The sequence below is a fragment of the Hypanus sabinus genome, chromosome 17 (assembly GCF_030144855.1).
Source record: "Hypanus sabinus isolate sHypSab1 chromosome 17, sHypSab1.hap1, whole genome shotgun sequence".
NCBI lineage: Eukaryota > Metazoa > Chordata > Chondrichthyes > Myliobatiformes > Dasyatidae > Hypanus > Hypanus sabinus.
In genome coordinates this window covers 53,282,864-53,310,698 of record NC_082722.1, presented here as the reverse complement: position 1 = coordinate 53,310,698, position 27,835 = coordinate 53,282,864, and the positions used below count along the sequence as shown (strand labels likewise).

Genomic DNA, 27,835 nt, shown 5'->3' with positions numbered 1-27,835 from the left:
AAGCTGTAGATCAGTGTGACTTGGAAATCTATCACCCTCCTCAATATTCAAAGTTGTTTGTCATTCCTTAGTACACAAATGTAAATGAGAATGAATTGAGTGTTACTTCAGATTCAAAGTAGCATAAAAATCATAAGGGCAAAGGTTAAATTGAGAGTGGAATGGAATCTTAAGAGCAGCACAATGAATAATATAAATATGTAGAATAATATTAGCTATTTGGTCTGTTCTGTTTGTCCAGGCTCTGTGAAAGAGCAATCAAATAAGCGCCAGAGCCCAGTTTTTCTGCCCTTAAGTTTGCAGATTGACTTCTTCAAGTACATGTTTAATTGCTCTTGAAATATTATTGTGAGGCAAGTGTTAATTTGGGTGAATACTTTGGCAGGAGTTGAAATATTGGAAAAAGAAAGACCACGTGGATTCCCAGTCAAACCCATTTATTTCCATATTTCAAACCAATATGTGGACTATTTGGACTTACCAGCTCAGCTGGGGTGCAATTTCAATTCCAATGAACTTTTTGCTCAATTAGAGCGATTTCGACATGAATTTTGTAAGTGAATTTTGACTCCATGTGTTTCTTGAGAACTTCCCCATGAAAGTAAGGTGACAGGGTTGTAGACAATTTCTGGACTTGCGGTTTAACCAGGAAAACTAAATGATTCCACTTTAAATTCCACTTCAAAATTTCAGCAAGGGGTTTTCAAGAATTTCAAACAAGAGAAAATCTGCGGATGTTGAAAATCCAAGGCAACACAGACAAAATGCTGGAGAAACTCAGCAGACCAGGCAGCACCTATGGAAACAGTCGACGTTTCAGGCAGGAACCCTTCATCAGGATCGTCTCATCTTTTTTTCCCCGGTCCTGATGAAAGGTCTCGGCCCGAAAGGTAAAACGGGTAACTAGGAAGTTATTTGGTGTGGTGCATCATATTTCATTCACGCTCTTCTCCTACTCGACCAAATCAATGCTGTTACGCGACAATGTTCGCTCCAGTCGAGACTTACAAAAAACAAAGCGGAATCTCCACAAATGCTGATCTTTGACAATTGCTGGTGTCCTAGCAACAACAATAATCCGGCGCTGTCACGGGATTCCGGACGTCATTTCCGCTGAGTGCGCCTGTGACAGGTGACGTCACCGGGAGTTTCGGCGGCGGCGGTATCGTATCGCCGAGACGGAGAGGTGAGACTGGCATGGCGGTGAGGGGATGCGGGGGTCTCAGTACCCGCGTACGATGCCGTTCCCTGACCCGATTAAAAGGGCACTGGGCCCCGATAGCGCATTTTCGACGGCTTTATTGACTGCGGTTTGTTTATGTTTCTGAACCCACTTCCGTGTTTCGGTACTTCCATGGCCTCTGAGGCCTAACATCGGAAATCAAGGAAGCCTATCGCTTTTGTGTAAAGTTTGAACATTGCGCCGAGTTTGATGTTTCACTCTTCCAGAATAAGTGATAAACTTACGAGAGTAAACAATCCAACTTTGAAGCTCGATTTGGTGTTTGTCCCGATTCAGCTTGCGAAACTTCTCATTCCTTTGTTAGAGTAGAGATTGTCTTTAAAGTGGAGGTTTTAAGTTGAGACTTCGCAGAATTGTTTACTTATAATGGTAAATTTCTAACGGTAGGGAGCTTTGTGTACGCGTTTCTTTCATCAAAGAGACCTGAGCACAAAATATAGCTTGGCACAGCCTTTAAAATGAGATGTAAAGTTGTAGATGGGGATGAAGCTAATATTGTGAGGAGTAGCACTGTCCAGGCATGCTTTCAGCTTTTGGAGCTCAATATTGAATTCAGCATTTTGATATAATCAGTCATCCTATTTGTTTGAAACATGCCAATTGTAATGCAAGGTCATCATTAGTAAGCGTTCACCTTAGATGACGTCATCCAGATTTTGGTTCCCACTCTATCGCGGATATTCCTGTATTCTTTTCACCTCTCCCACTTGTTTTCACCTGAAAACTTCTCCAGTTCTAATAAAAGTTTTAACTGCAGAACCTTCCACAGACAGTGGCTGATCTGGTGGTCTTTATTTTGTATTTCAAGTTGCCAGCATTACAAAAATTACAACTACTTTTGTAAAAAACACAAAATGCTGGCAGAACTCAGCAGGCCAGATAGCATCTGTGGGAGGAGGTAGTGACGACATTTCAGGCCGAAACCCTTCATCAGGAGGAGATTTGTAATCTTCATCAGAAGATTACAAACTACTTTTGTAATCTTAGTTTACGGGAAAGGTATTTCATTCCTGCTTGTAGGACTTTGCTGTTTTCCCCACCTTTGTAATAACAGTGGCTAAAGTTGTATGGTGGTTATGCAGTTATAAAGAGAAAGAGCTACTTTGTTCTGATATAGAGTTTAGTGGTCAGAAGTCATCTGTGCATCTTGTAGACATCTGATATCATGTACATCCACTAAGCCATGTGGATGCACATGGTTAACTGTCCATACTGGGTATTTTTTCAAGCATGCATTTATCAAGCATGCAACTCTGAGATTTGTGTCTCTCTCCCCCCCCCCCCATCCCCTCTGTGCCTCTGTGGGCGGCCACGAAACAAAGAAATGCCATGGAACCCATTCAAGAAAACATTAGGCACCCAACATGCGAAAAGAGAACAAATTGTGCAAAGAGCAAGCGAGCAACACAGAATATCAAACATCAAACCAGGAGTTCAGTAGCATTCTGTCTCGTTCAACTGAGTGCTGCACTGCAGGGCCATTCATTCACTGAAGGCGCCCAAGTCTGCGTCAGTTGCCCCAATCAAACCATTTGAAAATGGCAAAAAAAAACGGTAACCAAAATCCAGAAACACGTGCAACATGAAGCTCAAAGTCTCCCAAAACAAGACCATAGCCTCGCTGATAAATCCGCGCAATGTGGATCCTGCACTTTCCCCTGACAGCAACCAGCAAGAGCAAGAGGAAGACTGGCCAAATGCAGGCAGGCAGTACCAAACATCCACCCATCCTCCATTCTCCTCGTCAGCTTGATGCCTCAATCAAAGAGAAGCAATGGAATTGATTGCGGGGTTGTGCCCCATCTGCAGTTCGCACACTGCTCCAGACCTCACTGAAGTCCCTTGAAGACAGCAAAGCACTAAATCCCTTAATCATTCACGTGGAGCTGTGGGCTGTTTTCTGGAGTTAGGGTATAAAGCAAATACTAAGTTCAACGGCAGCCATTCTTCAGACATGAACATGGATTGTAGATTAAGTTTAAAATGCAGCCCTGAACAATGGTTTACCTGGAGCTGTGGACGCCAGTTGATTCAAAACCAGACATTGCTGATTAGCATTAATTTTGGGTGTCTGGAGTATGGGTGTAAAGAAGGTGTATGAAAACTATATGAAACTGAAAAGAAGCATTGTACATACATTGTAACTATATAGAATTGTCCAGTTTTTACCTTTGATCTTTAGCATGTAAAATGTCATATAATATTGGTTGAACAAGCCTCCTCTTCCAACAGTGTTTGCTGCTCGATTTTGTTGAATAAAACACTTCTGTATCCACTAGCTTCAGTGTGTGTCTGGTGACTACACAACATGGGCCATCATAAACAGAAATTGCCTTGTATATGTAATAGCTCTTCGGGAATTATTTGATAGGCTGTTGTATCATCATGTTATTGTTTTCAAAGGGATTGCATGGCAAGCACATTTATCATTTATATGAACAATCAATTGATAAGTAATTTGATGAAATTGGGTGGCAGAGGCTTTGCTATTAGTTCCTTTACCACCTGCCATAGAAATGCCTTTCAAAGATTGGTTTCTGGCATATGCCCTAACTTCACAATGTAATTCCAAGGAATTTAAATTGTATTAAATTATTGGTTAGACATTGATGTTACTAAATTACAGCGAGCAGAAAATTTGCATCAACCTTGATTGACTAAAGACAAAGCGATCATTAAAAAAGTTGTATCCTACCACTAGTCCAATGTGCTGCTCAGACAGGATCTTAGCTGGAATCATTATTGGTGGCAATAGTAGTTAAAATCATGCAATCAATAGCACAGATGCCAATAACATTGTTGAATGCAGAATAAGAGTTAGTGTTTGAAATAGTGACATTGTTAGTGCTTAATAATAGATTCAGTAGATTGTGGAAATACAAGTGGATCCCAAGATGAAGGTAGATAAAATAGACACCTGCATGATTAAAATTGTACGTCTTCCTCAGCTTATGAACGCCCAGTTTATTCAGCCGTGTAAATAAGTGGAGGCCAGTGGGATTGATTTGCTGACTGCTATGGGACTGTAGGCATCCTGTCTGTGTGAGGAATTCGTTTGTGGCTTCATCTCAGACTTGTAACATTTCAAGGAACTGTACCCCACTGTAATCTGGGAAGGTGCATGGACTTTTTTTTCCCTTCTCCCATTTTGTATTTTTCTGTATAATTGCAACTTTGTGCTTTCTGTGTACTTTAGAATGTTTAAAAGGGTGGTAGCATACATTTCGTCCTCCAAAAGTGGGTAAAATTCGTGGGAGGGTGAAGAATTTGCTGCTATTATGAATATTGTTAAACTTAGAGCAATGTGGCAAAGACTGAAGAGGATGGTGATAATAAGCATGTTTAAAGGCAAAAATGGTTCAGCAGAGTTAGAAAAGGTGACAAAGTTAGTCATATGCAATGCTTGCAGCATAGTATTTGATTAGTTTTTCCAGCAAGGAAATAGAATAAACAGCACAGGAACGTAACAAAAATGTTTTACTTTTCTATGTAGAACAGTCTGTGTTCTAAGCCTTCCTTGGTAATGTTCTGCAACTCATCCTTCACACATCATGGACTGTTACTTTACGTACACGTGCTGAGTTCGTCAAATTCATCAACTTCCACCCTGTCCTTAAATTCACTTGGTTCATCTCTGATACCTCCCTTCCCTTTCTCGATATCTCTCCATCTCTGGAGACAAACTGTTGACCGACATCATTTATAAACCTACTGATTCCCATGGTTGTCTTGACTATATCTCTTCACACCCTGTCTCCTGTAAAAATGCAATTCCCTTTTCTCACTTCCTTTGTCTCCACTGCATCTGTTCCCAGAATGTGGGTTTTCTTTCCAGGACATCAGAAATATTCTCCTTCTTCAAAGAATGGGGTTTTCCTTCCTCCGCCATTGATGCTGCCAACACTCAAATCTCCTCCGTTACCTGGACATCCGCGCTGTCTCAATGAGGCTAAAATTTTTGGAGTCCTAACCTACCATCCCAAGAGCCTCCACATCCAACAAGTCATTCTTTGCAACTTCCACCATCTTCAAAGAGATCCTACCACCAAAAACATATTTACTCCCACACCAACCCCCACTCTTCACTTTCTGCAGGAATCACTTCCTTTGTGATTCCATTGTTCATTCTTCCCTCTCCACTAATCTCTCTCCTGGCACTTATCCCTGCAAGTGCTATACTTGTCCATCATCTCCTCCCTCACCTCCATTCAGGGCACCAAACAGGGCAACACGCCACCTGCGAATTTGTTGGGGCTGTCTTGTGCTTCCAGTGCTGCCTCCTGTACATTGGTGAGATCACTTTGTCGAACAGCTCTGCTCCATTTGCCAACAGCAGAATTTCCTGGTTCCAGTCATTTTAATTCCTATTCTCATTCCTGTTCCGACATATTGATCCATGGCCACTTCTTGTGCCACCATGAGATCACTCTCAGGTTGGACGAGCAACACCTCATATTCCATGTAGCCTCCAACCCAATGGCATGAATATTGATTTCTGCTTCCATTAGAATAACATTGCTCCCCTTTTCCTCTTCTTCTATCAATTGCTCTGGCTACTATCCTCTTCTCACCGGCCTATCACCTCCTTCTGATGTCCCTTCTCTTTCTCCTATGGTCCATTCTCCTCTTGTATCAGATTCATTCTTCTCTAGCCCTTTATCTTTCCCACCCATGTGGCTTCACCTGTCACCTAGCTAGTCCTCCTTCCCCACTCCCACCTTTTTATTCTAGCATCTTCCCCCTTCCTCTCCAGTTCGGATGAAGGGTCTTGGCCCAAAATGTCCGCTGTTCATTCATTTCCATAGATGCTGCTGACCTACTGAATTCCTCCAGCATTTTGTGTGTTGCATTGGATTTCCAGCATCAGCAGAATTTCTCGTGTTTATATGAATGTTGTAACTACATTTAATATAAATTGTTTTCATAGAAATAACTCAGATTAAAACTAGATAAAGGAACTTAGGAAACTTTTTGTGACTTGTGCCTCTCTTTATATTTTTGCTAGATTGATTCAATTTTAGTGATAGAATCATGCTGCGATCGGGATTTAGACCTGAACGTTTGCGGGTGAACCTGCGACTTGTTATCAATAGGCTTAAGCTGCTGGAGAAAAAGAAAAGTAGGTGATTTTAATTAAATTATGACAAATTTTATGAATTCATTTGTAATAAACTTTATCTTCATAATCATAATACTTAATTTAAATAAACGTTTTGTATAGTTGGTGGAGCTGGAGTATCAAAGCCTTTGTGTTTCTGACTTGCTGCATAATTATCCAGCTCTTTAACACTATATTGTGCGTTCCTTACATACCATACAAAATAATAAATATTATGCAAATTGTTGCATTCTTTAAAAACATTGCTCTATTTGATATTGTTTAATTATTCTCTTAGCTGAATTAGCTCAAAAAGCCAGGAAGGAAATCGCAGATTATCTTGCAGCTGGGAAGGATGAACGGGCTCGAATCCGTGTTGAGCATATCATTCGGGAGGACTACTTGGTGGAAGCCATGGAAATTCTGGAGCTGTACTGTGATTTATTGCTTGCAAGATTTGGCATGATCCAGTCGATGAAGTATGTAAACATGACACTTGTTGTCTCAGTCTTGTGCACATTTTAGCATATTATTGTTTGTAATGAGTGTGTTCCAGAAATGGGAAATTAAGTTTACAAAGCCAGTATGGAGAACTTGAGTAACAGAAAAATTGCAGCAGCTTTAAATTTGTAAGAGGGGAACAAACAAGATATTAAATAACATACACAAAAAGCAGGAGGAACTCAGCAAGCCAGGCAGCATCTATGGAAAAGGGTAAACAGCCGACATTTTGGGCTGAAGCAGCGACTGTTTACTCTTTTCCATAGATGCTGCCTGGCCTGCTGAGTTCCTCTTGCGTTTTGTGTTTGTTGCTTTGGATTTCCAGCATCTGCAAATTTTCTCCTGTTTGTGATGATATTAAATAACAAGCTTCTGCCCACCTGGGTCCCCTGGTTGTCATAACAACGATTGTAGTGAACATTTTCATACCACAATTAATGCCACTCCACTATGAACTATTTCTGTCCAAATTAGTTTAAACTTTTTAGGTCAAATCCATCATTTATGGATCCTTTCTGGTAAATCTTTTCTGCACCTTTTTGAGCTACTGTTTTTTCTAAAGTACATAATTTGCGTAACATTGAAATCTTCAGGGTTTGCTGTCAGACTGAGAAATAGACAATAACTTCTGAAGTCTGCTCGGCCATAATTAAACCCTTTGAAATTAGAAATCCAGGAGTTGTTGCCAGTGATAGCCTGCTAGCTTCATGATGCAATATCAAAGTACTTGCAGAAGGAAATGAAATCTCTGATTTCAATTTTTGATTCATCTATAAAAGCTGAGTAAGTAGCACTTTGAATGTGGAGCTTAAAAAAATCCTTCAGAATATAAACAGAAAATTGCTGGGAAAACTCAACAGATTAGGCAATATTCATGGAAAGAGTACAGTAAATATATTACTACAGGCTCCTTCATCAGAATTTTCTTTTTGAAATGTCCATGATATTGAAATAAGGTTATTGAAATCATTTTGTATAATATTTCAATTTTCTGAAGTCATCCATGTCCAAATGCATCTTCACTCTAAGAAGTTTAAAAAAAAGTTTCTCACACCCATGAGAATTTTGAGGCATTCAAATTTGGTATGCCTGATATCACTGTTGTTGGATTTTCTGCAGCTTAGGCTGGAGTGATATCCAGAGCTAGAAAAGAAGTCCATGCAGTGGAAAGAGGTTTTTTGAGGTGAATGGCAATTACCTATTGTCCTAAACTTCGAGCATTCTTCTGTGGATGTAATTGCAAAGTCAGGGAAGGAGTGACAAACTTTGATATCAAATATTTTAGATGCCTATGCTTATTACGACTAACAATTAAACAAATGATCTACACCAATAATGGCATCAGTAATGTTAGTTGTCAAATACATCTTGGATTACTTTATTCTAATATTTCCATGATCTTGCAACCTGAATCCCAGTGAAAAACATTGCACGTTGATTAAGTAGTTCTGTTATAGCTCCCTACGGTTATTCTAGGTAGACTGGTTCATACACTTGTAGATGTAAGAGTAGGTCCTAAGCATTCCCTTCGTTCAGTGGATTTGAGGTAAGTGTATGCTTCATCAGACTGAGATCTAAATGTAGTTTTCTCAGGATTGACTTTACTGACATTGTGACTTGTAACTGAAAAAAAAATCTGAAGCATTAATTAGCTGAACTGGTGAGCCCAATATATACAATACATGATGTTTTATTTGTAATCTACATTCTCTTCTTCTGTGTGTGTGTTTAGAGAACTTGACACAGGTCTCAGTGAGTCAATATCCACTCTGATTTGGGCTGCCCCACGGCTTCAGAATGAAGTGGTTGAACTCAGAACTGTAAGTATTATTTCTCTTAGTGGATTACAGATTTACAATTTCCGTCTACCCACTTTTTCATTCAGGGAACTGGACGCAGGCCTGGCAGAGGCAGTCTCAACAATAATCTGGGCTGCCCCAAGGTTGCCAACAGATGTAATAGAGTTGAAAATAGTAAGTAACAGCAAATGGAGATAGTGCAACTGCAGTTTAGTCCTCTGTATTTGTGTGTATTTCACATGCCTGAGTTCAGAGTGAAATATTTGTGCTGCTGGATTTGTGCTTCTTAATTTCTTTTTAAATTTGATGTTTTAGATTTGATTGATGTTAGCTTATCTAGATAAATGTATTAGCATTAGCAAATACAACTCAGCTGCATATAGCTTTTACTTCTCATTTTAAGCTTTTGTAGAAAACACTTCCAATATTTACTATTTGACAAAATCTGTAATTCCAATCCACGCAAAACTTTTCAACAGCTTATTACAGTGTTTAAGAACTAGTTCCATTTCAGATTTCTCTCCAAGTGAAGTGCAGTAGTTGCTCACCAATATTTCAACCGGATATCTTGCTGTCTCATATCTCTTCACTAATGGTTTAACTTATCCACAAAACTATATGTCTGCTTTGGTGAATGGTTCTCAAATCTTTGCAAGGTGGTATTTATGTTTTCTCATCAAATACTGATTATTGCATTTTAGGTAGAAACAATATTTTAAATTTTAGTTTTCCATTCTTGGCTTCTACAGCAAATCTTTTGAGCTTGGCAGGTTATTGTTCAAACTTTTCCCATACTGAAATATACAAATATTCCAGGATAGAATTATCTGTGGAAGAAGGTAGACTTTAGGAGAATGTAAAATTGTAATTTCTTTATTACTCTGAAGTCTCTTTATTGAAATATAATGATCATACTACTAAATCTTTTTGGAAAGGGATCTCAACCTATGTCTGGAATATTTGAAATTGTACCTTGTACTCTTTAATATATCTTCACTGTGGAAACCTCAAGCAATCTCCCAATGTGAATTAACTAGTGTAAATAAACTATTTTCTACAAAGTTATGATTATAAAATCATTCCATATTTTACAAAAGTATAGATAGTTCAAAATGAAAACAACTACTGTTCCATTTGCTTCTTGATCTGTATAGTCCAGGATACCTCATTTTCCTGCTTTACTGGAGCTTGGGTCCATAGCGATATTTCATAATCGCTTTTTCTCTTGTAGGTTTCGGATCAGCTCTGTGCCAAATACAGCAAGGAGTATGGAAAACTTTGCAGAACAAACCAAATCGGGACTGTGAATGAGAGGGTAAATGCAGTGTGATTTTTTTTTTAAATGTTTCATTGCTGTAAAAAGGGAGTGTCAAGAGCACTAGCCTCTCTAAGTTGGAATTAGAATGTTATAGGAAGAAAATACTAATTCATGCCTTTTATGAGCATGACCTGCCAGTACAGTTTTGGATTGTCATTGATATAATATAGGAAGACTAATTTACTCACACCAACAACCTAAAAAATACAATGCCCCAAATGAGCACATACAGCAATCAGTTTTTAGTGACCAGGACGTTGTTCTTGAATTCTGCCATTGTTCAATATTGGTCCCTGAGATCTTTAGAGTCCACTTGAAGGAGCATCTGAACATACATCTGTGTAACAGAATGGAACTCCAAAATAGCATTGTACCAGAATGCTTAGTCCTCTCTTTGTTTACAACCTGACAAATAAGAAGCAGTTAAAATTAAGACACCACAGATTTATTTTATTTAGAGATAAAGGGCAATAGCAGGCCCTTCGGGCCCAGCGAGCCCACTCTGCCCAGTTGCACACCTGTGACCAATTAAATTTCTAGCCTGTATGTGAAGAGACTAGAACACCTGGAAGAAACCCATGCTGTCACCGGTAGAATGTACAAGCTCCTTACAGATGGCAGCAGAATTGAACCTGGGTTGCTAGTGCTGTAATAGTGTTACACTAATGTGCTGCCCCTAAATAAAGTCATACAGCACGGAAGCCAGGCACTCTGGTCTGTGCAGACCATCATTCCCATTAAGCTAGTCCCACTTGTTCGTGTTTGGCTGATAACCCTCGAAATCTTTCCTATCCATTACTTATCTAAATACTTTTTAAATGTTCATGTACTTGTCTCAACCATTGCCTCTGGCAGTTCATTCCATACACTGACTGTTCTCTGGCTGGAAAAGTTGTCCCTCAGGTTCCTATCAAATTTCTCCCCCATCATCTCAAACCTGTACCCTCTAGTACTCAGTAACTCAACCAGTTTGTGTATAGTTGAATTACATGATGGATAGTAACTAGTTTCTGTCCTGAGTTAGTAGTTTCTAATGTGTTGTTATAGTTATTTGTAATTTCTATGCTTTCATTCTCGTTGCATGGTTTTCTAATACTAGCTGCATTCCCTTTCAGCTTATGCTCAAACTAAGTGTTGAAGCACCACCCAAAATCCTAGTGGAGAGATATTTAATTGAGATAGCAAAGAACTACAATGTTCCCTACGAGCCTGATGCAGTTGTCATGGTATGTATATATAAAGTTTATCTGCTGCAAATGCTGTCTCTTGTAAAGCATTTGGGATGTCCCTATGGGTTCAGTTTTACAGACATTCTTTTATCTGTAAGTTGGAAACCATATCACCTCAGTTATTCCACTGATTAGTATCAAATGACTGACGAGAACAATCAACAATAATAGAGGGTAAGGTAATTCTGCAGTTCATAGGAATGAGTATATGTTCAAAGTACATTTATTATCAAAGTATGCCTAAATTATCCAGCCTTGAGATTTGTTTGCTTACAGGCAGCCACAAAGCAAGAAACCCAGAATAACCCAATTTTTAAAAAAAGACCAGCACCCAGTGCACAGAGAAAGTGCACAGTACACGTGCAGTGTGTACAGTACTATGCATACACATGCAAGCGTCATAGATTTTTAAATAAATTTTGTTAGATATTTTTTGTCTTATGCATTAGTGTGTCAGTAGAGGAGAGCAAATCAAACAGTTATTTTCCAAAATATGAAATGTTAGAGAATTTTTTGCATTTCATTAAAGAAAGTAACTTATTAAGTTACAGGCCATTTTTCATATAAAAACTTGATAGCTTTGTAAAAAGCCAACAAACAGGTGCTAATGATCAATGATAATAGTTGAATGAACTAAACTGATTAACTGAAACAGAAACTGGTGTAGAAGAAATCAAACTGGGTGAAGGACAACCCAAACTAAAAGGTGAGGGTTTGGCAGATGTGACAGTATAACCTTCAAATCATCAATTTTAACACCATGGAAAGAATGAGCACAGCAACAAGACACAAGGTGGTCATTCTGCATCAGCACGGTTTCTTCCCAAGTGGAAATTTCAGAGCAGGCAGGAGTTTTCAAACTCTTCTGAAGAAGCACAAAGAAACAGGCAAGGCTGAGGACTAAAAACACAGTAGTCAGCCACAGAAACTGAGTGCAGCAGATGAGAGAGACGTCAAGCTGACATCCCTTCTAAATCAGAAGAAGTCCAGCACAGCTAACAGCTCTGAACTCTCAGAAATCACTGAATCCAAGTACACCTCTTTACAGTCTGGAGATGTCTTGTCAGAAATGGCCTTTGTGGAAGTGCTGCTGCCAATAAGCAGGTCCCCCGAAGTGAAAACAAAGCCAGGAGACTCATCCATTCACAAAACACAAGGACTTGCTGAACAATGGCAGCAAGTGCTCTGTCTGACGAGTCAAAAGTTTAAAATTTTTGCCTCAAACAGGAGTTAGTTTGTCTGTAGAAGAGCTGGAATGAGTGTCATAGGATGAGTGTCTGCGGCCAACAGTGAAACAAGGTGGAGATTCCCTGCAGGTTTGGGGCTGCATTTCTGAGATTGGAATTAGTGACCTGGTCGGAATTAATGGAATCCTCAACACAAGGTATAAATAGATTATATCCATTAGGCAATACCATCAGGGAGGGTCCCATCTTCAGTGATCCCCGACACACGGTCAAGGTCATAAAGAACATTCTTCAGCAAAAAGAAGAACAAGGAGTTCTGCAACAGCTGGTATGGCCTCCAAAGAAAAGAATTAAACAGCAGTGTACCTAAGAGAATTGAGGCAGTTTTAAAGGCTAAGGGCGGTCACACCAAATACTGATTTGATCTAGGTTTTTACTGTTTACCGCTCTTTATAGTAATTATTTTAATATTTAGATGCTTCTCATTTCTTTACTTTCGAAAGCATCTTCACTTTACAGATTTTTTTAACAGACTTCTAAGTTGAGTAATGTTACAGGAGCACATTCATATGTTGGGGTCTCCATGTCAGGTATTCTTAAACTGTAATCAAAACTGAAGCTTCAGCTTAGATATATCCAGTTGATTAATGATTGGAAAAGTAAGTTGTCATCAATGTGATGTAGTTTATTTTTGAATCAAGTTTAACCCTTTAATTGTTTACTTCGTATTAACCTTAGCATTTTGTGTGGCACAGTGTCTTAACCAACAAATTATCACCATGGCAATCCTGGCCTCATCTCATCAGAGATATTCCCTTTCACATTGGCTGTCACTCCCCTATACTGTCTCTTTCTGTTCTCCACTTCTGATTAAGAGTCTTTGATGTAAAGTGTAACTCTTATTTCACTTTCAGTAGGTGTTGAGTTTCCAGTATTTTTTCATTTTCAGAGTACTTCTGAAGTCTTTGCGGTTGTCTGATATTGTTCAGTTATCTCTGATAGCATTCTGAATGCTTTCCAAGATGTATGGGTACCAAATTGCACCAGTCTAACAAATATAGTATTATATTTTTTTCTCTGCTGGGGTACAATACCTTTAAATTGGTAATGTTTCAGAAAGCCTTTTTTGAATGAAATTGTATACTGAATCACCACTTAAAGGTGCTTTTTTATTTCAAGGGTGAAGCTCCAGTAGGGGTTGAAGCAGATTTGATTGATGTTGATAATGGAGACAAGAAGGGTGGACCTGGTGAAGGTGGTGGTGGAGGATTTACAGCGCCCAATCCAGGCTTTATGCCAATGGCAATGCCTACACCATCTGTACCATTTTCATACCCTCCAAGAAAGGGACCAGTAAGTATTTTATTTTTAAACAGTGAATATATCAGATTTTAATTCCTCATTTAAATTTCTGCAATACTGCATGCAGTGCATTAAAATAGCACCTGGACAGATAACATGACCATTCATTGTTAAAAAAGAGGCAGAGATGCTAAAAAAAAATAAGACAATGAAGAACTTACGAAAAATGAATTATGTTTATTAACAACGTGGGCTAGAAAAGCAAATCGTATTGTGATTGAAGATATTCAGCAGCAGAGTTTTGCATGAGATAGAGTAGAAAACTAACCAACAAGGTATCAGTTGTGATTTTGATCATTCAAATCTAGAACATTACCTCCTATTATCTCTGTGGTTCTAAACCATTTCAAGTTGTGTTCTAATGATAGGGTTGATACATATTTGGAATGAATTATAAAGACCCCAGAGTTTAGATGAATATTAACAATAACTGTATCTAATTACTTACTGCCTGTTATACAGCTGGCATTTAGGGCAGCAATGTAGGTCTTCCATCTCAGTCTGTGTGGAAGGATTCTTCATTAATGTTCTTGTAACAACTGTTTTTTGACCAGTCAAGGTTGTTAGCCCTGAGCTGAACTCTGAACCTGGAAGACCAGTGGACCACTCATAGTCTGATCTCTACCCTTTGACCTGTTTGCACGGGTGACCTTACCACGAGCCAAAGCACAAGGCCCAGCCAGCTTAGCTCTCAAGGCCATTAAGTTACTCAAACCTCCAAACCCTACGGCAAGGTTGTCCTCTTGGAGGATATCTAATTACAGCTTGTAAAGATTTTCTTCAGATGCATGTGGCGGTGTGAACACTGTGGAGCTTTTGTTTAGATGAAGTGTAAGCTTCTGAATTCTTGTTAATTAATGAAACATCACTGCTTCATAAATGATATTGTTTCCACAGTTGTGAACTATTTGTTCTTTCACTTTGTCTGAGCTAGGTTTTGTAGTTGTAAATCTAGATAATGAAGGTTAATCATTTGACATGTTAGAGCTTTAATTTCCCTTGAATTAATGCTTCTGTTACTCAAACTGACAACTTGATAAATGCGATTAGCTTAAAACTCCTGAATCTCCAACCTGTTTGTCTTCTATCCTGGACATTGTATACCATTAACTCCCACTATCTTGACAATGAGAATGAATTAGATGAACAAGAAATTATTGACAAACACAAGAAAATCTGTAGATGCTGGAAATCCAAGCAACACACACAAATCCAGAACATTGCATCCTATTGTCTCTTTGTGATTCAAGTTGTGTTCTCATGATAGAGTCGATGCATGATTAGAATGAATTATAAGGACCCCAAATGTTAGCTGAATATTAACAATAACTATCTAATTACTTGTAAAGATTTCTTGTATTCCGCCTGGGTAGCCTCCAATGAGATGGCATGAATATTGATTTCTCAAACTTCCGGTATTTGCCCCCCACGCCCCGCTCTCCTTCACCATTCCCCATTCCAGTTTTCCTCCATAGCTCTTGCCCAACACCTCCCTCCAGTGCTCACCCCCATCCCTTTCTTCCATGGTTTTCTACCCTCTCCTATCAGATTCACTCTTTTCTAGCATTTATCTCTTTCACCAATCAACTTCCCAGCTCTTTACTTCACCCCTTCCCCTCTTCCGGTTTCACTTATCATCTGCCACCTTGTACTTCTTCCTCCCCCTCCCCCACCTTCTTACTCTGACTTCTTATCTTTTTTTCCCCCAGTCCCGATGAAAGGTCTCTGCCCGAAATGTTAACATTTTACTCTTTTTCCATAGATGTTGTCTGGCCTGCTGAGTTCCTTCAGCATTTTGTGTATGTTGCCAAGAAATTAATTAAATTGGGTCTAATTTCTAATTAAATTGGATGCCACAGTTCTTGCAAAAAAAAAACTGCAAGGTAATCAGGCACGTAGAGTAATAATTTTAAATGAGCTTAATCCAATTTAAATTTGCTGAAAGTATCCGAAATGCATATCAAAAATATTTATCAAGCATATCTTGCAATTTTTATGCCTTTTTAAAATTCTGAGCTACAGTTTTGGCACAGGATTGATGAAAATTGAAGAGGCACATTTTTCTGGAAAGGTAATTCCCTTACCAAGCTAGTTTTGAAGTATACAGTGTTGAATTATTAAAGTCTTGTTATTTCATTGATTTCTGAGTTTGAGGTGAGGCCAGGCCAATAATAGTTATTGCCTATTCCTTTTTTGGTGTGGTGGTGAGCTGCCTCCTGGAACTTCTGCAGTTATTCCAGTGAAGATGTGCTATTACAGAGCTGGTTCCAGGATCTGGATCCAGTGAAAATAAAGGACCAGTGATATTGGTGTCTGACATGTTTCCTATGCACCTTCTGCTGTATTCTCTTTGCACTATCATTACTTACTCACAATAACCTCAGCCACAGCACGTTGGTGATAGAGGGAACAGATGTTCAGTGTGACTGATGCGGTGCCTTTCAAGTAGACTACTTTACTCTGATTGTGCCAGGGTTCCCAGGAGTTTGTGCTGTGCCCACTCATCCAGGCACCCCGGATGTGTCATATTGATGGTTGGAAGAGAGTGTGAGGAACTGAATTTTTCTTGGGATACTGAGCCTGTGATCTGCTCTAGTGGCCATGTTATTGTGATTAGTCCAGTTAAGATCCTGATCAGTAGTGAATCCCCTATATTAATTAAAAGAGTCTTGGTGATGATAATACCATTGAATGTCAAGGATATGTTTTAAGACTTGCTCTTGTTGAAGTAGTTCACTGCCTGGCACCTCTGTTGGGTCAGTGGTACTTGCAGCCTGCTCAGCAACATTGTTCAGGACTTTGCCCCTAGCAGTGTACTGTCTCCTTGCATTTACCCTGCCACATTTATCTGGGATAAGCTCCACCTGCCACTTCTCAGCCCATACCTGCAACTAATCTGTATTGTCCTGTAATCTTTGCCAGTCTTCTACACTATCCACAACTCCACCAATCTTAGTATCATCTCCACCAATCTTGGTATCATCTGCAAATTTACTAACCCACCCGTCTACATTTTCATCCAGTTCATTTATATACATCACAAACAGCAGGGGTCCCAGTACAGATCCCTACAGAACTCCGCTTATTCCAGGCCTCCAATCTGAATAATTTGACCTTCAACCACTACCCTCTGTCTTCCATGCACAAGCAATTTCTGAATCCAACTAGTCAATTCGTTGCGGATCCCATGCATCTTAACCCTGTGGATTAGCCTCCTATGAGGGACTTTGTCAAATGACTTACTAAAATCCATGTAGACAGCATCCACTGTCAAAAAAACTCAAATAAGCTGGTATGGCATGACCTGCCACTCTCAAAACCACGTTGTCTCTCCCTAATTAAGCCATGGGTTTCCAGATGCTCATCTAGCCTAGCCTTAAGAATTTTCTCCAGCAATTTCGCTACAATTGACGTGGGATTTGGTGGTATATAGTTCCCAGGATTTTCCTTTGTTCCCTTTGTAAATAGAGGTACAACGTTAACCACTCGCCAGTCCTCTGGGTGCCTGTGGCTAGAGAGGATTTGAAGACACTGGTCAAGGGCTCAGCAATATCCTCTCTTGCCTCCGTCAATAATCTGGGGTAAATCCTATCAGGCTCTGGGGATGTCCACCTTAATCTTATGAGGCCCAACGATTCTTCCTCCTTGATCCCTAAATGTCCTAACATATTTATAACTCAGCACTGATCTCCTGGTCCTCCATATCCTTTTCCATACTGAAGCAAAGTACTCATTAAGTACCTCACTCACATTCTCTGTACCCAAGCAAATGTTCCCTCTTTATCCTCGAGTGGTCCCTTCTCCCTAGTCATCCTCTTGTTCTTGATGTATGTATAGAATGCCTAGGGATTCACCTTAATCAGACTTGCCAGGGACTTTTCATGGCCTCTCCTGATTTTACTAATTCCCTCCTTTAATTCTTTTCTGGCTTCTTTATACTCCTCATGTGCTTCATTTGATCCTGACTTCAGAAGCTAACATACCTATTTATCCTTTTTCTTCTTGACTAAGATCATCACCTCTCTGGACATCCAAGTTTCTCTTATCTTTCCATCCCTGTTCTTCCTTCTAACAGGAACCTACCTTTCCTGTACTCTGTGCAAATTATCTTTAAACACCCTCCACATGTCTGATGTGAACTTAGCAGAGAAAAGGTATTCCCAATTAATGCTTCTTAGTTCTTGTCTAATGACCTCATAATTTGTCCTACTCCAATTTTAAACTCTTCCACAAGGACCATACCTATCCCTATCTATAGTTATCCTGAAAAATAAGAAGTTGTGGCCGCTGTTCCCTAACTGTTCACCCATTGAAAGGTCAGTCACCTGACCAGGTTCATTACCCAACATCGGGTTCAATATGGCCCCTCCTATCATTAGACCATCCACATATTGATTTCAGAAACCTTCCTGGATACACTTAACAAAGTCAACCCCATCTAAACCCCTTACACTGAGAAAGTCCCAGTTTATATTCGGGAAGTTAATCCCCCATGACAGGAATCCTACTATTTTTACACATTTCCTTAATCTGATTACATATCTGTTCCTCAATGTCCCAGTGGTTATTAGGAGGTATGTAGTACAATCCATCAGTGTAGTTGCACCCTTCCTGTTTCTGAGTTCCACCCAAATTGACTCAGTGTCTGACCCCTCCATTGTGTCTCCTCTGGGGTTGTGATATTATCCCTGATTAGTAGTTTTCTAGCCCCTCTTTTACCTCCTCTATCTTTTCTAAAACTTTGAAAAGCTGGTACATTAATCATCCATTCTTTTCCCTCTCTCAAGTCGCATTAACAAACTTCTGGCCAGGAGGTTGGTTCCCCTCCATTTCAAGTGCAACTTTCCCTGGAACAGGTTACAATGATCCAAGAATTTGAAACCCTGTCCCCTGTGCCATCTCCACAGCCACTCATTTATCCATGCTGTCATCCCATCTTGCCTGCATTAGCCTGTGGCACAGGGAGTAATCTGGAGATTACAACCTTGGAAGACCTTTTCAGTCACTTTCCTAACTCTGTACTCACTGTGAAGGACTTCCCCTTATGTACCACAACCTCAGGCTGTTTCCGCTCCCTCTGCAGAATATCCTTCAGTTTCTCTGATACTTCATGAACCCTAGCACCCGGGAGGCAACATACCAACCTGAATCTCCTTTCTGTCCCCTAACTATTGAGTCCCCTGTAACTACTGCACTGCCTGATTTTACCCTTCCTCTCGAGGTTTAGAGCCAGCCTGGCAGCTGCTGCCATGATCTGATGGGTCATTCTCCCCTCCCTGCCCACCCCCCCCCCCCCCAGCAGTATCCCAACGGGTATACATGTTGCTGAGGGGAGTGGCCTCGGGTGCACCCTGCACCGATCTCTTGGTAGTTATCCACCTACTGTCCAAAGCCTGTATTCTGGGCGTGACCACATCTTCAAAGTCTCATCTCTAGTATCTTCGGCCTCCTGAATGATCCTGAGCACATCCTACTCTGGTCTCTGTTCTTTTTCTTTAGTGCTCCTTTTGAGCTGTGCTGCAGTTCCAAATGCAAATTTTCTTGGCATCTCTTCTTTCTCTCATTTGTTTAGTTGCTTGCACCTTATTACTGACTGGATGTTAGAGAACTCCATTGGCTGTGAGATCGCCTAGTTCTGGTTACTGCTTTTCTCATTTGCAATCCTGTTTGACTTGATCGATACATTAAATGTTGGTCTAACAGGTTAGCAGTAGATGCTTAGCATTTGGGTGAATCCTCTCTTTTTGTTTCTCCTAGGATAATTTTAATGGTCTTCCAGTAGACACTTATCAGCCATTCAACAACTTCCAGCCAACAAACTTTGGAGGCAATCCACCTCCAATTCCAACACAGCCACCAACATATGAAACTGTAAGTTGCTGAGGTTCTTTGGCAAGGATAGACTCCAGTGCGGACAATAGGAAGAGTGGATATTCAGGAAAGATGTTTCAATTGTGCCTGTGCTTTCAGTCACGCATTAACCCTTTTAATAACCATTGCCTGTCATACATGATGTTTGAACTATTAACCTTGCATGATGTTACGGCGTTATTACCCTTTCTGTTGTGCTTAAGAGAAACTTAAAATGCTTGTCAGCATGACTTCATGTCCGCGCTCAATTTCTGACAATTTGTTTGCAAGTGGCCTCTCTAGTACTTCAAATTAGATTATTTACCTATACACATAACTGAAAATTGCGAATCATTTTACCACTCAGACTGGCTTGCTTTTTTGCCTCAAAGTGGTGATTTCCTCATGTATAAATCAAAAGTAATATTTATAAATTTATTTCGTGGAGATGTCTGTGCATTCAGAATGCTTAGAAACAATGGTACTTTATTCATAGAAATTTCTGATTTGAATGATTTAAGAAAATCTTGGAGCTTTGTTTTCTTGGTAATATTTGACTTCTAGGTTTTCTGTAAGCTTATGTTTATACAGAAGTAAATTGTTTTACTAGTGAAACTTAGGAATCTATATGGCTACATTCATATTTTTACTGTTCTTAACATCAACATTCAAAAAGTACAGTTACTTAGCACTGAAGTAGGTAAATGGTGACATGAGTCAGCTTTCTGCATTAGCATGCTTTGGAGATTGGTAGAATACTCTCAGTTCTGGCCTCCCACCAAATAATTTGGCAGGAGGATAGAATATGAAGGCAAAACAGCTGTCTAGGAGGAGATTGGAGGAGGCTTGGTGTGTGGGCACTGTTGTGTACCATAGAGCTTAAGATGCCGCAGGTGCTGAAGTCTGGGACAGCAAAGACTGCAGAAGAATTCAGTGAGGCAGTTTTTTTTTTAAATTTGCTGTCACGTGAATTGTCTTTTGAATCATAGCAATTTCATATACAGTGGATTCTGGTTAACTGGGCCATTAGTTAATCAAGGCAGTCGTTTATTTGGGACAACTTTTAAAGAGCCAAACTATTCAAGAAAGTTGCTGGGTTCCCTTCATTTATTTGGGGCACTCTAGACACAATGCCACTTACTTGGGGCAGGAGTCTTGCCAAACAGGTTTTAACTAGCATTGGTCTCACTCACTTGTGTTTTTTAAAAAAAAAGTGACTTTTGTCACTAGTTGGCAAGAAGTAAGCAATAAGGCAATTTGGAACTATTTTGCTCACTTTGGTTTCAAGCATTCAGGCTTGGAGATGCCAGAAATGGCCAGGATTGAAAATGAAACAATTTCAGTACTTCAACAAATTAAGAACTATGAAGAATTTGAAGGCAGTAACAATCATCTTGAATGTTACAATGAAATGAAGATTTGTAGGATACAATCATCAATAGCATTGTATGAAGGCAGTCCATTATCTTCACTAGGTGGTGGGGAAGATGCTGGAGTCAATTATAAAAAGATGTAATAGCGGCACATTTGGAGAGCAGTACAGGATCGGTCCGAGTCAGTGTGGATTTATGAAGGGGAAGTCATTATTGACTAATCTTCTGGAATTTTTTGAGGATGTAACTATGAAAATGGACAAGGGAGAGCCAGTGGATGTAGTGTACCTGGACTTTCAGAAAACCTTTGATAAGGCCCCACATAGGAGATTAGTGGGCAAAATTAGAGCACATGGTATTGGGGGTAGGGTACTAACATGGATAGAAAATTGATTGGCAGGCAGGAAACAAAGAGTAGGGATTAACGGGTCTTTTTCAGAATGGCAGGCAGTGACTAGTGGGGTGCTGCAAGGCTCAGTGCTGGGACCGCAGCTATTTACAATATACATTAATGATTTAGATGAAGAGATTAAAAGTAACATTAGCAAATTTGCAAATGACACAAAGCTGGGTGGCAGTGTGAAATGTGAGGAGGATGTTAGGAGAAAGCAGGGTGACGTGGACAGGTTGGATGAGTGGGCAGATGCATGGCAGATACAGTTTAATGTAGATAAATGTGAGGTTACCCACTTTGGTGGCAAGAACAGGAGGCCAGATTACTATCTGAATGGTGTCAAGTTAGGAAAAGGGGAAGTACAATGAGATCTATGTGTCCTTGTTCATCAGTCACTGAAAGTAGCATGCAGGTACAGCAGGCAGTGAAGAAAGCTAATGGCACGTTGGCCTTCATAACAAGGGGAGTTAAGTATAGGAGCAAAGAGGTCCTTCTGCAGTTGTACAGGGCCCTGGTGAGACTACACCTGGAGTATTGTGTTCCGTTTTTGCCTCCAAATTTGAGGAAGGACATTTTTGCTATTGATGGAGTGCAGCATAGGTTCACGAGGTTAATTTCCGGAATGGCGGGACTGTCATATGTTGAAAGATTGGTGCAACTGGGCTTGTATACACTGGAATTTAGAAGCATGAGAGGGGATCTGATTGAAACATATAAGATTATTAAGGGATTGGACACGCTAGGGGCAGGAAACATGTTCCCGATGTTGGCAAAGTCCAGAGCCAGAGGCCACAGTTTAAGAATAAGGGGTAGGCCATTTAGAATGGAGTTCAGGAAAAAGTTTTTCACCCAGGGAGTTGTGGATTTATGGAATGCTCTGCCTCAGAAGGCAGTGGAGGCCAATTCTCTGGATGCTTTCAAGAAAGAGTTAGATGGAGCTCTTAAAGATAATGGAGTCAAGGGATATGGGGAGAAGGCAGGAACGGGGTACTGATTGTGGATGATCAGCCATGATCACATTGAATGGTGGCGCTGGCTCGAAGGGCCGAATGGCCTACTCCTGCACCTATTGTCTAATGTCTATTGTGCCTGTGCTGATATTGTTCATTGTGCACATTGGGTGAATTCCTCTGTCAGTAGCTATCAAACTAATGTGCCGTTTTATAGTACTGTAGAACTATTGGTAGTGTTTCATTTAAATATATAATTTGTTACTCATTTTGTCTCTTTTATACCTTTTTTATCTATTTCCATGAAATTGGCTAATTGAGACAGCCACTGAATTGGGAAAATTGTACTGATCCCAATGTGTCCCAGTTAGCCGGATTCCACTGTATTTATAAATGAAGTTAGAAGGAAAATGTTGACTGGATGTTTAATGACCCTTCGTAATTCCATATGTTGCCTGGAATTTGCTAATTTTGTTAATGATTTTGACATCTTGCCAGTAATGTGGGAAAACCTGTTAAAATGTATTAGGGAAGTAAGTGAAAGTTTGGTTGAAAGCTATTGTTTTGAGGCTTTGCTAGGTCAGAAGGAGGATTTTACAAGGCTTTTGTTGCCATTAAAAGATATTTGGTTAAAGGTTAATTATTTTATTTGGAATTGGTAGATGGGTGGAGAGTACAACAATATTGAAAAATCAGCACTGGAACTCATTGGACAAGAACCATGCCTAGAGCAATTTATATTAAGAGCAAATACATTTGTTTTGTTAACTTTGAGGAGAATTTTGAATGTTATTGAAGTTGCTTGAACAGAGAACATGGTGTCTGTATTTTAGTTACAGCAGCAATCCAAGGACTTTGGTCCTTGCTTTCATTGTGTAGATCTATCAATGTGAATTGCTTGGATAAATTTGCCTCTAATTATAATGGAATTGTATTTGCATGCTGGGTTTTGGTTTAACAGGCTGTCCAAAATAATAGATTTTTTTTTCTAGCAGTTGGATACATTCAAAAACATTGCAAACCATGATTAGTCAATCTGTTCATAGACCCAAATCCCTTTGCCTAATCAAGTTTGTTGATGCTTCTTCATTTTTTTAAAGATATGGTTCTGTCCTTTTCTATTTCTTAAGTTGAAGGATTGTGTCAGTGAACACTGGCTTCTGTCTTGGCCTTTCGCTGATGAGATGGTAGATGAGAAACGCTGAGGTGTGCATGAGCTAGAGTCTGAGGAGATGTGTTCTTAAAGAATGTAGGCTTTGGGATGCTGTTTGAAGGTTAAAATAGAAGATGAAACTTAAGATGATTGTTGAAGTTGGAACTTCAATCATCTGCAACTACGAAGTGTGCAAGGCTTGCAACTTGCATTTTATGTAGATTCCGCTACCATCTGTAGAACCATTAATTCAAGGTGAAATATTATGGACTAATTTCTTCGGATGGTAGATTAGAAAATATTTAACAGGTGATTTGGATCTGTGCTTCTGTCAACAAAATCATACGTAACTTGGCTTAAAATATCACCAGCCACTTAATATGAGCACTCGAGTAAGACTCAAAGCATGTCATGTTAAAATTAATTTCTCATTCCAGACGTACTGATGCAGATCACAGCTGCTAGCTAGGCATGTGCTTCCCTGTTGCCTACCTCACAGCATGCAATTGGCAGTGATTTTAATGCTGTTAAAATTTGACTTGACAAAATTAGTGATAATTGATTTTGTTTAATAGATTGGTGATGCTAACAGTGCTGACACTCATTTGCCTTCTTCCAAGCTTCCTGGTAAGCAATAGATATATTTGTCTTTATAGTTTTTGAAATAGAAATGTTTCTGTGATTAACATCAGCAGAGGTGAAGTTACATTCTACATATTTTTGTCACCATTGTTTAGGTCCTTCAGCACCAGTTGCTGCACCTCGGAAGATGCACGGACCTGCTGCTCCTGGCCCAAGCGACTTTATTTTTGATAACTCAACACTACCAGAGTTGCCCTCTGTGCCGGACACCTTACCTGCAACATCTGTGGGTGGCACCTCTACAGCTTCAGAAGACATTGATTTTGATGATCTCTCTCGTAGATTTGAGGACTTGAAGAAAAAAACCTAACTGTATTGATGATTATATTATTTACTTTTCAGATTAATTCTAAATTCACCAATGTTTCTCTGCTAGAACCTGAAAGCTTTATAATGGAACCAGATGCTGTGTATGCTGGAATATTAACACTCCTTGAAAACATTTTTGGCTTTTTTTGAGTTGATGCAATACTGCTTTCAGATATTATTCTATCGGATGATGTTTGTATTTATGGGGGAGTTATTAAACTAAATGGAGTGCAATGGTTTAAATCCAGTTTTGGCTGTGGCTTCACATCTTCTATACTTGGTTGAATGCTTCTCTCTCTCTCATACACTTGAGCAGGACTGTTGAGGGCATGTGAAAACAGCGTACATCGTATTGACAGCTGACATTTGACCCTGTCATGTCAAATTGCGTTGGAGAAAGCAAAATGCTTATCCTGACAAAATGAGTTGTCAGTACCATTTGGTAATATTGTAAATACTTTTCATGTAGTTATTTATGCAGTATCTTGTGTGCTCCAAAAAAAACCCAACAATGTGGTTTCTATTTATGGGTGGGTAATCCTTGTATAATTTAGTCTATCTTGAACTTAATCCATTATAAATGTTCTTTCACTTGTTTTATCTCAGCCTTTTAAAAATTGAATTTGGGATTTTCAGCATTTGAAATAATCATACTTTATGTCCATGAAGTAATTCTTAACAAACAGTAAGTGCATTTCTGAACATAATAAAGCTTCCTTAATCAATAAAATCTAATATATTTTCTGATTCACATTGCACAGATTATATTTTTTTGGTCACTTTAAATCGTCCTTGGTCTGAGAAAACTTTTACTGCAGGAGTATGTACTAATTTTGAGTGGAGTACTGAAGTCTAATAACTGACCTATCAACAGTTATTCAAATGCCATTCTCTTTTTATGCTACTATATAGAATAAATGTACAAAACCATCAAGTCATTGTTTTACTTATCAGTTAATTCCTTAAAATGTATATTACTTCATCACTTAATGCTCTGAAGGTGGACTACATTTCTGTTGAGGCCACCCAATGCTAAAAAATCTGGAAAGATTACAGCGGTTTATCCCTCTGCCCCAGCTAGGCTTGTCTAAGAATGTAATATTCATTCAGTTTTACAATCAGTTTCTCAATCTTAGTGGGGTAATCTTTGGTGAAGTAACTCATTATTAGCAACTTGTCTTTGGCAGCGGTGACACTTACTGGGAGTTCACTGTCCTATGCCTGTTTTTTTCATTGAGAAATATGCAATGCAGCAAGATTACTGAAGATAAGGTGAAGAAAATGCATTACCTTCTAGAAGCTTAAGAGTGACTGTTGGACCCCCAGACTCTTTTTCTTTCTCCTGTACTTCTCAGTAATTCCACTAATTGATGATTGGAATGGGTCACTACAGCAAAATCCAATAAATGATGTGGGCTGAGATGGTCTCTGTGTATAAACTGATAATTGTTCCAAGTTTGACCTGTCAATTTGTGTCCCAAATTTTCTACTTCCTGCACAGTCATGCATATTTTGTTCATCAAGTCATTGAAATTCTTCTCAGGCAACATACTCATCCTTCATACCAGTTTGAAATGATGACTGTTTAACTTGTATATTTTCTTTCCAACTGGAATGGTCTCTTATAACTGCCAATAGAATGGATGAAGCAAAAATATTAATGAACTCTGATTTTCCAGAGTTAATTTGTGCATGCATGCATCAATGATTGATGTGTACAAGGTTGTAAAATAGCCTTCAAACATTGAGTAGCTAACCAACAGTCAGGTGGCAGGTTCATTTGTTTAACATCTACTGTTGAGTGGAAGTGCTGAATAGAGAATAAACAATGAATTATTATAAAAGTTCTTTTAATAAGACTACGCGTGATTTCTCCTTGTAATACATTGATTAATTTGATTTCCTACAGTATATTCTGATTATTCTTGACAAATGAAGCTTTGAAGGCCTTATTAGTGTCAAACTTGACAAGAAAGTGTAGATGGTGTACATTATTCTGTTGATTATATGTTTAAACATTACTAAATAAAAGTTTAAAAAGCTGCCGATGGTTGTAATTGTTCAGTTAGTTGTATTTAAGAGTGCATATTTTCCAGTCCATTTGAACACTTGTGCAGAATTACAACTCGAACTATATTCAGTTTGGACAGTGGCATTACCCTACATGTGCTTTGGTCAACACCTACCGTCTGGCTTCTAGTTTCAGATTTCAGGAAAGGTTGTGTTAAAGTTCCTTTTGAAGTGACCAGTCTGGGAGTGGGTCATTGTAGGAGTGGGAATTTGAGGCTCTGGTGAGGAGGCACAGGTGAGTACCAGATAAGAACAGGTGAGATTTTTTTTATATATAAAAATATATTTATTATAATATATTTGTTATATATGTGGTTCCTGGTGACCCCACCTTCAGCATGTTTTGGTTACTCGATGAACCCGGGCTCAAAGCTGATGACCTAGAACCTGAGCACCGGCTGGGGGGTGGGGGGAGTTATCTGTACACTCTTTCAGGAGGCAGTCATACTCCTTAGATTAACTACTTCTGATTCAGTCTGTGATCGGGGACACTAGGGTGTGACTACGAGTTGGGCAGGTATGGGTATCCAAGAGGTGGTGCTGGAGGAGTCTCAGCCCTTGAGCTTTTCTAACAGGTCTGAGATTCTTGCTTCCTGTGAGGATGAGAGTAGGAGCTGTACCAATGGTGACCAATTGCATTGTGGTTCAGAGCCATACAAGAGGGGGAGAAAGAGAGAAGAGAAATTTGGGATAGCATTGTCAGGGGATTAGACAGAATTCTCTGTCACAAGAGTTGAGTGTCTCAAAGGCTGTGTTGCCTGCCTGATGCTCCAGGTTCAGGACATCTCATCTGAGCTGCTGAGGAATTTGGAATGGGACTGAAAAGATCCAGTTGTCAACCATGTGGGTACCAATGATACAGGAAGAACAAGGAAAAAAGTTCTGTTGAGGGAATTTGAGCAGCTAAGGACTAAGTTTAAAAACAGAAAGAAAAAGGTAATAATCTCTGGATTGTTACCTGAGCCGTGTACAAATTGGTACAGGGTTAATAAGATCAGAGGGTGAAATGTTTAGCTCAAAAGATCGGTGTGGGAGAGGTGGGTTTGAATTTGTGGGACATTGGCACCAGTATTGAGAAAGGAGGGAGCTGTTTCAATGGGAAGCAGTCTGGCTGAACCATGCTGGGACCAGGATCCTGGAGGATGGCATAACTAGGGCTTTAAATATTGAGACAGGAGGAAATGGGGTGGGTTCAACAGCTCGGAGAAGTATGGATAAAGTAAAAGGGCAGGTGAGGTTACTGAAGTCTTCAGAATAAGAAATATGACAAAGTTGAGAGAGAAGAATTTAACTTGAGGCACCAGGGAGACAAAATTAAGAAGAACGGTGGTGAATACAGGACTGAAGGTGTTGTATT

General features: G+C 39.5%; 1 protein-coding gene across 4 annotated transcripts; it reads left to right on the top strand.

Moving 5' to 3' along the window:
• Positions 1 to 1,109: 1,109 nt before the first annotated feature.
• ist1 (IST1 factor associated with ESCRT-III) lies at positions 1,110 to 26,454 on the top strand. 4 transcript variants are annotated; one of them, XM_059993090.1, is made up of 10 exons: positions 1,110 to 1,186; positions 6,249 to 6,362; positions 6,640 to 6,820; positions 8,728 to 8,815; positions 9,873 to 9,956; positions 11,075 to 11,185; positions 13,555 to 13,728; positions 19,495 to 19,608; positions 24,033 to 24,084; positions 24,195 to 26,454. In XM_059993090.1, the coding sequence occupies exons 2-10, from the start codon at positions 6,275 to 6,277 to the stop codon at positions 24,407 to 24,409; spliced, it is 1,107 nt and encodes a 368-aa protein (XP_059849073.1). In that variant the 5' UTR covers positions 1,110 to 1,186; positions 6,249 to 6,274; the 3' UTR covers positions 24,410 to 26,454. The 4 variants fall into 4 exon arrangements, with proteins under 4 accessions (XP_059849073.1, XP_059849072.1, XP_059849075.1 ...); XM_059993089.1 differs by lacking the exon at positions 8,728 to 8,815 and adding an exon at positions 8,575 to 8,662; XM_059993091.1 differs by lacking the exons at positions 1,110 to 1,186; positions 8,728 to 8,815 and adding exons at positions 1,292 to 1,310; positions 8,575 to 8,662.
• Positions 26,455 to 27,835: the final 1,381 nt, after the last annotated feature.